Source organism: Euphorbia lathyris, chromosome 1, assembly GCF_963576675.1.
Source record: "Euphorbia lathyris chromosome 1, ddEupLath1.1, whole genome shotgun sequence".
In the NCBI taxonomy this organism is placed as follows: Eukaryota; Viridiplantae; Streptophyta; class Magnoliopsida; order Malpighiales; family Euphorbiaceae; genus Euphorbia; species Euphorbia lathyris.
This window is the reverse complement of record NC_088910.1, coordinates 49590948-49603272: the sequence shown is the minus strand read 5'-3', so window position 1 is coordinate 49603272 and position 12325 is coordinate 49590948. Positions and strand designations below refer to the sequence as shown.

The 12325-nt window shown below is 35.5% G+C and overlaps 1 protein-coding gene across 1 annotated transcript; it reads left to right on the top strand.

Moving 5' to 3' along the window:
* Window positions 1–1066: 1066 nt before the first annotated feature.
* On the top strand, window positions 1067–6742 carry LOC136232116 (uncharacterized). Its single transcript, XM_066021153.1, has 10 exons — window positions 1067–1405; window positions 1819–1985; window positions 2086–2150; window positions 3225–3265; window positions 3442–3530; window positions 3647–3760; window positions 4729–4806; window positions 5350–5415; window positions 6128–6199; window positions 6275–6742. The coding sequence occupies exons 1-10, from the start codon at window positions 1258–1260 to the stop codon at window positions 6380–6382; spliced, it is 948 nt and encodes a 315-aa protein (XP_065877225.1). The 5' UTR covers window positions 1067–1257; the 3' UTR covers window positions 6383–6742.
* Window positions 6743–12325: the final 5583 nt, after the last annotated feature.

The window sequence follows — 12325 nt, the reverse complement described above, 5'->3', positions numbered from 1 at the left end:
ACCCCCCTCCCCGGACCCTCGCTCAGTGGGAACGCGTAATGCGACCGGGCCGCCCTTTTTTTATATATATATATAGTAATGTTAAGAGTATTCTTTACTATGGCATGAAATCTTCTCTTAGGAGAAGTCTTTTACCAGGAGGAATTCATTGTCTTAGCCGCATGAGGTTTCACTCGATGGAAGTCTTGGATGGATCTGAAGGTCTATGTTCTTTCACGTGGCATTAGATCTGAGGGCCCATAAGACGCCACGTGTTCTGATAACCATTTTCTATAGCTCAACATCAGTGTACATAGAAGAATCAAGATATACAAATCCATTCATTATATTCTATTAAGTTTATATTACAGTTTTGATTTACTGATTATAATCATTATCCAGTTCTTTCATAAATTAACTTAGACGTTAGAGTGGGTCCATCGACAACATCCCCTTTACTTCTATACCGTTGTATGTTGATACATGGACTCCCATAATTCCACCACATCATGTGGTAAAAGATTTGACGAAAAAGAAAAAGTAAAATTTTAATATACGTCTGACATAGCACTAGATCAATAATTTGTCATACAATACGTATTTTAGAGTTAGAGTTTATATTTTAGTATTAGAGTTTTAGATGTCTTTTATACTTACTTTGTTTTTGACAAAATAAGTTTTACTTTGTTTTTTCTACCATTTGATGAGCTTACATTGTCAAAGTTCATTACCATCTAATGGTGGAAAAAACAAAATAAGACTTACTTTGTCAAAAACAAAGTAAGCATAGTCTAACATTAGAGTTTTAAATTTCAGAGAGTGTAGAATTTTATATAAATAATTAAAAATAAATAAATAATTAATTAATTATACAAGTTAAAATTCAATTAATTGATGTAATCAAATTATTGGTTGATGTACAGTTACAACCTACATGGTGCGCCGAAGTATATTAAAAATATCTCTCCAAAACGTTGCCACATCATACGTTTTGCCAAATATATACTATAATTAACTAGATTTAGCCAGAAATTGGGCAACTACAATGCCAAAAATTACATTTTCCCTTAAATAAATATGTATCTTGTCTTCCTATTACTGCTTTTTTTTATGATATTTTAATTATTTACTTATGTATCTGGAAAACTGTAGACGAGTGGAGTTGAAAGAGTAGTGAGTCACCCCAGGAAAGGTGGGAAGTGATGCGAGAAACCTCACTTGTTGCTTACTTATGCAATTTAATTCAAGTTTCCAAACTGCAATGCTATTGCCAGCGAAATGACGAGACCTATAAGAAATTGGTGGACTCATTCTAAAACTGTTGCTTTAATCTGGTCTTTTTGCATAATCCTTTCTTTCTCTTTGCTCCAATTTGCTCTCAAAAATTCATCTTCCTCTTCCCACGGTTATCCCTCTTCTTCGTCAGGTAAATTGCCTTCTCCATTTTAGTTTAGCTTTGATTTTTGAGCGGAAGCTTTTTATGCTTCAACTGAATATACACGATTAAATATGCGATCTATTGCAAGTTGTGTTGGTTATAATGCTAGATCTTCTTTCTAATTTTGTGTTTGAGCTTGTTAGAGTTAAAAACCTCCCAGTCATCTCCGTGTCTTATGAGTTTTGGTAGTAGAAAATTAGTGGCTAACTATAGTGTATGACTTAATGATTATTGCTTATCATTTTATTTCTATAAATATTGATAAAGAAAAATAAATGAAAAATCATTTTCTTTGCTTTAATTTGATTGATGTTAAATTGTTCATGTGGATTCTACAAACATGAAGGCATGATTATGTATTTGAAGATACCACTGACTACTTCCATGGATGTTTGCATTAGATTCTCCTATTTCAAACATGGAACTAAGATCTAGATTATATGATAAAATGGCGAGAGATTTGGATGAGAAAGGTCCTACTTTCCTCAATCATCGCGAAACATCTCAGTCATTATCGCTTTCAGACATTTTCACCATTGAGAATGGGTCCGTAGTTCCTGTATTTAAGGTAATGATATATTGGTACACATTGAAGTTGAGTCGATAAATGAAAAGTTCCTATATCTGTTCTGTTGAGAATTGTGTGGTTGCACGCATTTTACTTGCAGGCTGCTAACCCTCCTGTCAGGGCTAATGTGTTGTATTTAAACCCAGAATACTCTGTGCCTATTTGGTAAGTATTACTTTCCTTCTCAGGTTCTACTTTTTCTTCATTTGGTTTCCTGGGATTAACTTCATGTTTGATTAACAGTTTTGGGGTGTGTCCTATATATTACATGGGCCATGGTCAATGAATTGGCTAGAGAAATATTCTTTATATGAAAACTTTAAATTTAAAAGAGATGTCGTATGACAACAATAAATAGGAAACAACAAGCAATGGTATATAGGACAATAACTGTCAGCTTATCACTCCACAATTGTGGAAAAAACAGTGTGATTGATTGGATGAGCTCACTGTTGAATACCAAGTGGTTGAATTCACTCAACTGCAACTTTTTTCACCTTGACGATGTCAGTTCATTACTAAAACATGTTTGATGAACAGTCTCGATCTATGTACATGCTTGGCATGTTGTGAAGCCATCGTTTTTCAGTCCTGATCCATGTAAATATGTGGACCATTGTTTACAGAGGATTTTAGGTATGATTGCTCTACTGGGACATTCATTTTTTTAAAATAATTTGATCACATTTGGAATCATTTTGATAAAGTTCTTTGTATGCCACATGTTAAGAACTAAGTACTGACTGATTCATGACTGAATGAGTGGAACAGCATAACTTAAATACTTTCCGAAACATTATCAATGCCATTTATTTGGTTGAATATCCTCATGTCATCTTGTGGATAAACCTTCTTGGTTTTTTGAGCTAATACATCTTTGATTGAGATATTTGAGAAATTATGTTGACCCTATAACCTATTGAATCTCATTTGCATGCCCATGGCCCGACACATGAGTGAACTTGTTTGTGGGTTCAAATGTGCAGAAGAAATTGGGATTCGTTGGATTTTTTTTGTACTGTCTTGCAAATTATTGCAATCATGCCAAATCCGGTAATTCATTGTTACAATTGATTCATTTTCAATGTTGTTGTTTGTACTGGTCTTCGTACTGATACTGTATATGTGATTCCAGTATTTTTGTTGTTCATTTGCTATGTAACTCTATGCTGCTTTGGATTTCTTATTTCATTTTGTTTAACTGGAAATAAAATCATGTACTTTGCTTGATTGCTACAGGCAGACAGTAAAAGAAATATTTAGCCCATATTTTGATAAAGGTAATAATTGTTTGATCTGCCTACTTATGTTACTGTTGTTTTAGAAATTTTGAGTTGCTAGTTCATTTAATTTGCAAGAAATGATATATCTGCTTCATTTATATTATTCATGTCAAAACTTTGTCTTAGTTTCTTATGTATTGCCTATTTGCCATGATCACATGTGTTTGGTTTAGCAATTTGGTTTCAGGACCCTATTCTGTTTCATTTTAGTATGTTTCATGCCTCGCATCATGTTGTAGCTGTTACTGCAACTCAAGATGAGGTAAGTTGCGTACGGGTCCATTTCAGGTATCTTGTGAGAGTGTCAATGTTAATCTCAGATCCTCCTCTCTTATTTTGTTCTCCTTTTTTATTTTTTATTTTTAAAAATTCGTTTAGATTGAAGCTGAAGTAAGAGCTGTTGGAGCTGTTGCAAAGGACCTCTGTCCCTTAAAAATTGTATTGGATAGAGTGGTATTGACTTCAACTGGTGTGCTTCTTGGGTGTTGGCAGGTTGCTTTCATTGACTTCTTGGTTACCATTGTTTTTTTACATTGCTGCCTTCTTAACAGGTTATGAACAATTTGATCTTGGCATATCACTGGTTATCATAATTTGTTTGTAAATCAAGTATATCTTCATCTCTTAAAATTCAGTCTAGCTCATTATTTTTGTGGTCAAAACTTGTCCGAGAAGTGGAACTCTTCGACCTTGTGACTGTGACTTGATGGTTTTGAAGCCTCTTGGAACTGCTTCATGCCTTCTTAGTCGTGGAGCTGAAGGCATCCATTATGGTGTGTCATAGGTCATGTTCGATGCAAAATGGTAGAACTCAACTTAGAGAACATCGAATGTAATATTCTCTGTTTGTGGCAAGCTTTTGAAGTTTTCTGAACCTAGAACTTTGAGAAACATAGGATGATATAAAAGGAGAAAGAAATCATGGACCTTATTTAACCACTTAATTTTCCACTTAAGCTTTGACTGAAATTGTTTGTTCCTTTAAGAGACCTTTATATGATGTTCACACTTAAATAGACGATAGGCTTGGATGGGCTTGGATGGGCGGGCTTGGGATTCATATCTCAGGCCCGAGCCCAGTCCGAGCCCGAGCCCGATTAAATTTCCTGCGGGCTGGGCTGGGCTTGGGCTCATCAAGCTTTATTAAAAGCCCGACAGGTCCGGCCCGGCCCAGCCCAGGTCTACTTGACTATCACCTTTCCCGTCCTTATATTAATAGTTCCTGTGAAGTTCTTTTTTAACTAAAACTTCTTTTTGAAAAAAATAAAAAAATCTTAGATCATATTGTACTAATGCATTGTAAATAAGTTGATGGATAAATCTCACAATTGAAATGCCATTGTTTATCTGGGCCATACGCATAAAAACCATCTAGTGGGATACATTGTAATTTGAAAGAATAATCCTCAGCAATTTAAAAATCTAAGAAGTTCTAATTTACTGAAATGTTTTTCTCCCAGGTGATCTCTGGACCTGATCCAGTTATGATCCGTGCTAAATTGCAAACTGTACTACCTCGTGCCCCGAAAAATCAACTTGTAAGAACCATGTGGGCTTCTTCTTGCTTTAAGAGTAGACATTTTATTTGGATGAATCGTGAAGGACAGTGCCAATATAAATCATCCCTATGACATTTCGCATGCATGAAATGTGGCTTAATTACATTTTTATCTTCTGTTTGCATATATTTTTTTCCTTATGTTCTTCTATTCTGTGGGAGTTCCTCCATCTCCTTCTCCCTTCCAAGTAAACTCCACTCTGGACCTGATTGTGAACTGTTTTTCCATTTGAAAAGTTTTGGGTATTGATAGTAAAATGCAACAAATTTTGTGTTATTTAAAGAGATTGGAGATTCTGATCCATCCATCCTCGCGAGTTATTAATTTATGTTGATTGCTGGATATCTAAGTGTCTCGGTCTTCTTGATGTGGTACTGAATATTCATTGCTTAGACATATATGAACAGTTACTCCTAAAATCAGCAGCAAAAAGGAGTTAAGAAGTATGCAATTTGCCCGACCGCGACTGAAACTACTAATTCTTCATGGCACTTACCATTTTGCTATCATTTGCTGCTGTAGTATGATCCTGCTATTCTTCATACATCACTTGCAAGAATTCTTGGTCATCCCAAAGCTTCACATATGGTAAGCATCTTTTGAAGTTTCTGCATTCAATTGTTTTCTTGGGCTTTGCTTAAACAATTCAGACGTTAAAAAAAATAGCTCAATGGAATCTGTATGCTTCATCATAACATGCAAGAAGCTCACAGACAAATTTACTTGTGTTCATTCTGATATCACTAGTCTTAAGCTGATATTGGGATTTGTTGAACTCAATTTTACGAGATAATGAAACCAAAAATCAAATAACAAAGAAGCGAAAACTTTTTCCTTTTTTTTTCTGTTATGAAAAAAGAAATTGTCTGTCTCTCATGCACAGACACAAGCAGATAGTCAGAAAATGAATTCTTTTAGGGTACTAATACATATGGATCATATAGCCATCGTGGTCCTTATTTGTATAATTCTTGTTTCTTGATCCTTACCATATAATTGGTCGCTTTTAGTTAGCGTCGAATATTCGTGTAGCCTTGTTCACTTTCAACTATTCCAGATCTCTTCAAAGTGAGATCGAATGCATTAATTGGTTTCAAATGCAGAGTTATAACCCTTCCCTATTATATGTAGTTTCATGATCTTGTGGGAAATAGATAACTTCAAAACTATGAATGCACCAGGGTTGCCTCTTATTTAGTGCACCTCTTGAAAGAGGATTTGCAGTTAACCTCCTTATTTCCCTTACTAAATACATGGGTCAGAGGTATTTGTTTTGTCTACTGACTGTTACCGCACACAGGAGCCTTCAGATGAACTCGAATTTTTCCACAAGCTAGTTGACCGCCTAAACAATAAAATCCGTGGAAGTGAGGTCAGTCATTATTCTTATGCATTTTGTGCTTATTTGCTTGCACAAACAATCACATCTTGCTTGTTCATAACTCAGGCAGTTGTTTCTGAATTGTGGTATGTGGAGGAATATGATCTTTTGGCACTTGCATTGGATGGAAAAAGGAAAGTGCGCAAATTCCAACTTGGTTGCGAAAGAACCTGAAATGTTTCACAGTACAAAAATATAATCAGAATCTTATTACTGAGGCATTATATATTATGGACATGAACCAACTAACACGTAGCCCAAAAATACGGAAGGGTTGTAAGACGAAGGATGAAATTCCACGTGGGAAGAAAGTGAAGGCGAGATATGTTGTTTTGTGACGGTGCTGGGAGACTGATGCTGCTATATATTGTTATTTCATTTGCAGTAGTGTGACTATCTTCTTTTGATTCTCTCACTTTTCATTTATTTGTTCTCAAATTTATCTTAATTGCTATTCTCTGATTGTGGGTGTGAGGTTAATATTGCACTTGTACTATATTTTTATTCATATGTTAGACTTAATTCATAGATTAACTATTAAACTACCAAAAATGCGTAATGGCCTATTGGTTTTTGAACTGACATATACGCACTTGCAAAATATGGCCTTATTGTAGGGATTTTCAATTTTTAAAATCATCGAATTTTTTATATATAAATTTGGGGCATTTTTGTAAGCTTTTGGAGGTTGGGTTTTAAATTTTAATTTCCTCACTCCTTGAAGGCCTTGATCTGTTTTACTTTTATGTATTAAACTTCTGATTTTTTTCTTTTGGGACCGTAAAACTTTATTAACTAATATTAGCAATGACCATATCGAAAAGGAACGGACAGAATTAGAGACTATAGCCCGGGCAAAACCATGAGCTGCGGAATTTGATGTTTGTTTTACAAAAGAAATTGAGACATTCACTAGGTCTCGCAATAAGGAAAAACAATCAGGAATAATATCTTCTAAGTAAGAAAGTTGAAACAAGGATTTGTTAATTGATTGAACCATCAAAAGGCAGTTTGATTTCACCTCCACATTCTCGATTCGACCACTATCAGTTCGTATAATCCCTCAAGTGGAGCATGAACTCGTAGGTGCAGTAACCTGCAAAATTTCTAAGCAAAAAACCATAAGAGCAATAGTCACTATTAGTGAAAACTCCTGCATCGACGTTACAAGCGAGGAAGCCATCAGCTGGCTTCTGCCATCGATCTGCTCGCGAGTAGTAACCGTCTGTTGTATCCTATAGTTATTGTGAGCTCCGACCCAATATTCCGATCCTGTTTTGCTGCAGAAACTATCACCTCTGTCTGCGTTGTCTGCCCTTGCCAAACCGCTTGGTTTCTATTCCGCCATAACGCTCACATTACGCAAACCATCTCTGCTAACCTCGCACCTTCATTCCTGTTAAGGGTCGAGACCATCCAATCAATCCCAGAACTGACCCACGCCATATGATTATCCCCAAAGAAGATCTGCCATGACATTGCCATTATCCCACACGTAAAAAGTGCATGAGTCTCATCTTCTCCTGGTAATTTGCATATTGGGCAGAAGTTAGCCAATGTGCTATGTCTCCATTCTAGATTAGCCATCGTGGGTAAGCAGCAGGATAGAATCCTCCATATGAAAATTTTCAAGCCTCCAATTAATAGGCCTACCAGTAACGGGATCATCTTGTACAGACATCGTTAATCTATAGCCACTGCCCACCGAGTAGCTGCCATTCCTCTCCCAATACCACATCCAACCGTTACTCCGCGTCAAATCCCGCCTCGGAATTGAGCGACTTAACCGAAGATCACGTGCATTAAAAACCATAGCCAATAACTCCATCTTCCACCGTCCCTCGTCGTCTAGAAAATATTGAACAGAACCATCTCCCATAGTCATATCTGCCATGCTTTCCGGGAACGGGTTAATAGGACCAGGGAGCCACGGGTCACTCTAGATTGCCGTTGCTGCTCCATTCCCAATTTTTTCCTAAGCCCCTGTACTAGGAGATCCCTTCCATGAATAATGCTCTGCCATATATAAGACGGGATATCCCCACTTCTGCTAACAAAAATTGAGTAGATGGATAGTACGTCGCCTTGAGGACGCGAGCCACTACTGAAGACATGTATTGAAGAATTTGTCATCCCTGTTTAGCTAGAAGTGCCAGATTGAAGCCCCTAAGATCACGAAACCCCATACCACCCATAGTTTTTGATGTACACATCAGCTTCCAGCTAATCCAAAAGATGCCTCTACTAATATTGCTTGAATTTTTCCACCAGAACTTGTTAGTCATATTGTTAATCTCCGAGAAGAATTGATCTGGCATGAAAAATACGCTCATTATGAACGTTGTGATATATTGGATGACAACTTTAATAAGTACTTCTTTCCTAGCATGTGATATGAAGTTTTCTTTCCAGTTTTCAATCCGAGATCAGATTCTGTCTTTAAGATATCTGAATGTATGCCTCTTGCTTCTTCCCACCGCCATCGGTGCTCCAAGATAGATTCCATGGTCACTCACTTTTTGCACACCCAAGACTCCAGTCACCTGATCATGTAATTCTGATGTAGTATTTTTGCTGAAAAGAACGACTAACTTCTGAAAATTAACTTGCTGACCAGACGCCTGCTCATAAGATAGCAGACATGCCTGAACCGTTGCCGCCTCAGCATAATTTGCCCTGAAGAATAGCATGCAGTCATCAACAAAGAAAATATGGGAAACTTATGGGATCGTCCTCTCAATTTGACATCCGTGAATACACTCTACTCTCTCTTGAGCTGCTAGTAAAACTGATAGACTTTCAGCTACAATAAGAAAGAGAAACAGAGACAGTGGGTCACCTTGCCGTAGTCCTCGGGATGAGATAATCAGTCCAATTTCTCTCCCGCCATGTGTGGTTGTATATTTTAAGATGTTATTGATTTAGTTTACAGCTTATCTAGAACTAAATGACAAAAAAAAAATCTTCTCAAACTGTAAAAGAAAAAAAAAAGATAATTTCAAATACAGTTGTTGCATTCTCAAACGAATTCGATGTTTTCAACTAATTGTCTAGTTAATCAGAAACTCAATAACCAAAACAAAAGGAGCATGATCATATTTAGAATTATAAATGCTAAACGGAAGGAGCATGATCATATTTAGAATTATAAATGCTAATATGTCATTTTATAAGATAGGGTAAAGCCGAAAAAAAACCAATTTCACTTTTTAACAAATTGGTATTTGTAAAAAATTTGTCCAAATGAAGACTTCGTTATCGTTTAGTTTGACACTATAAAAATGACCATAAACGATCTCGAAATGGAAAATTTTAAGAATTAAAGTTGTTTAGTACCACATTTACTATGGAACCAATTTTTTTTTTTCCAAAATCATTATTTTCGGAGCTTCCTCTCTCTAAATATTCATTTTCTCTCTCCTTATCAAACAACACATAAATGACCTCAAAATTAAAACCCCTTAATTTGTCAAAATGTGATTTAAAAAGGGTGTTCTCCTATCTTTGACGACTTTGGAGCTCAAAACGTGTGCAATGGAGAAGGAATCAACCTATACTTCTACAGCAATGTCGTTGAGATGTTGCCCATCTTACCGAGATTGTTGGGTTAAAAACAAGCTTTGTTGTAATTAAATAATCTTGATGAGATTGATAATAATCTCGCCAGATCACTGCTAATCTTACCCAAGAGAGTTGTCGGCTATCAAATCTTTGATCCGATTCTCCCGACTTTTGGCTGCTTTCCACGAGAATTTTATGAAAACACCTGAAAGCACACGAAAACATACTTAATCATTAAAATAAAAAAAATAACAAATTATATTTTGAAAATTATAATAAAGAATTAAAAACATTCTAAATTAATCTAGAAATAACGATAAACTAGACGACAAGATGGATTATATGAGTAATGGTTAAGAGAACCTCAACTATGTTACTTACATTCATAATAGCCTATTTGATTTATCGTTTTATGAGAAGATACTGACTTAGGCATCACAGAACCTCCCCCCCTATGGGCCATCGACACTCCTTTATTTTTTGAGGAAGTAACTGGATATGAAGAAAAAAGGAATCATCTGACCATTAAAAATTTACATAATTCATCAATATTTATTTTAGGAAAAAGTACAAAAATAAACCTTGTGGACTATGTGGTTTAAAAATTTATAAATTGGTACATTGAGGTTGATTCCGTTAGCAAACAGGGTCCAAATACACTAACGGTGTTAAAAAAGTTGATGTGGCAGTCAAAGTCCAAAAGTCTGAAGGGTAATTTTTTCCTTTCATTTATTGTATATTTAATAATTTATTATCTTTTTAAAATCGTAAACGTCCCTCAATCACTTCATCTGTATCCTTTCTCTCGCATAGACTTCTGTAGAACATCTAAATAGAATTGGTCTGATCACTCTCCACTTTTGCTTTGTATTCAGCTGATGTCTCCTAATATCATGAAAAACTTTCAATTTCAGGTTGTTAAAGGCTAGTTTGGTCCGTTCCGCTTGGAATATTAGTGTAGAGGGTAATGGTATGCAGAAGTTGGTTGGGAAACTCAAGCACTTGAAATCTGTGCTCAAGGATTGGACTCAGCCATTGCAAACATTGACGAAGGTATAGAGTTGCCACGTATGCTTTTTGCGATTGCTAATAAAGAAGAGATTAGAAGCAATATGAACTTTTGAAACAGAAAAAGAAGCAGGAAAGTTTTTTATTTGAAAGAGTTAGTGGCATCTATTGATTTTGGATGGAGACTGAAGAAGAAAAGGAGCAGGAGCAAAAGCTCTACAAATCGGTTCCGTCAAAGTTTTTTCCAAAAATCCAAAAATTTCTTTGGGTGAAAAAAAATCTGAGTTTTTTTTCCTGTGCTAGATCTCGGGAAGAGACAAAACTCCAGCAATCTCCATTATTTTTTATTACCGATAACATGTTGCTGCTCCTTACAGAAAAAATTTCACCATTGTAGGACAAGGTTGAAGACGAAGAAGGGACTTGTGAAGGAGAGATGTGAAACAAAGAGGGGAGGTGAGGTGTCTCTTGGCAATTGGATAAGTTTTAATATTTTTAAAATATAATAAATTATAAAATATAAATAAATGAAATGGTAAAACTACCCTTCAGATTTTTTGACTTTGACTACCGCCTCATCTTTTTTAACACTGTTAGTGTATTTGGACCATGTTTGCTAACAGAATCAACCTCAAGGTACCAATTTGCAAATTTTTAAACCACATAGTCTACGTTTAAAAATTATCCAAACCACAAGGCTTACTTTTGTATTTTTCTCTTTAAATTATTCTTTCTATTTCACAAAACATACTTTTTCTTTAACGTTATTCAAATCAATATTGTTGTCGAAGAAACGAGGTTTTACTCCATTAAATAAGATATATATATATATATATATATATATATATATATATATATATATATAAAGTTATTTTTTTAGAGATATAGAGTTATTATTTTGTTGATCGAACATTCTCATTTTAATAAAGAAATAAATTTTGTGTCATAACCCATTCAAAAAATTCAAACAATGAAGAAATGACAGTTTCGAATCTTTTATTGCTAGATTTGATGGAATGGAATGAACCTCTTATTCGTTCCTTGGTTTGCAAGGAGGGTGTGTGTTCTATCCTTTCCATTTACATTGGAACCGGTGCGGTAAATGATCAATTAATCTAACACTATGACAAAAGAGGTCTCTATTTCGTTCGATCGAGATATCATATGGCTTGGGGATCAATTTCGAGGGTCGAATTTGCAGGACCAACTGCTACTCTGGAAATTTTTTTGGTCCTTAGTTGTTCCGCCTCGGGTTAATTTTATTAGTTTAGCGGATCTGTCGAGGTTTCATATTGATTAAGGATGTGCTGCATAACAGAGGCATTTATGAATGATAATATATGTGGTTTATATAAGGGGATTGGTGAAAACGCAATGTATCTATTCATGGATTACGACTACGTCACTCGATTATGGCATGGTTTGGGGCTGGATTATTATATCCCAGGCATTGATCTCTTCATTGATTTGTTTGTGGGTTTCATGATGTTGCATGCTATTAAAGAATGTCAAATACTTTGTAAAGGGTTGTGGGAAATTTAGTGCCAG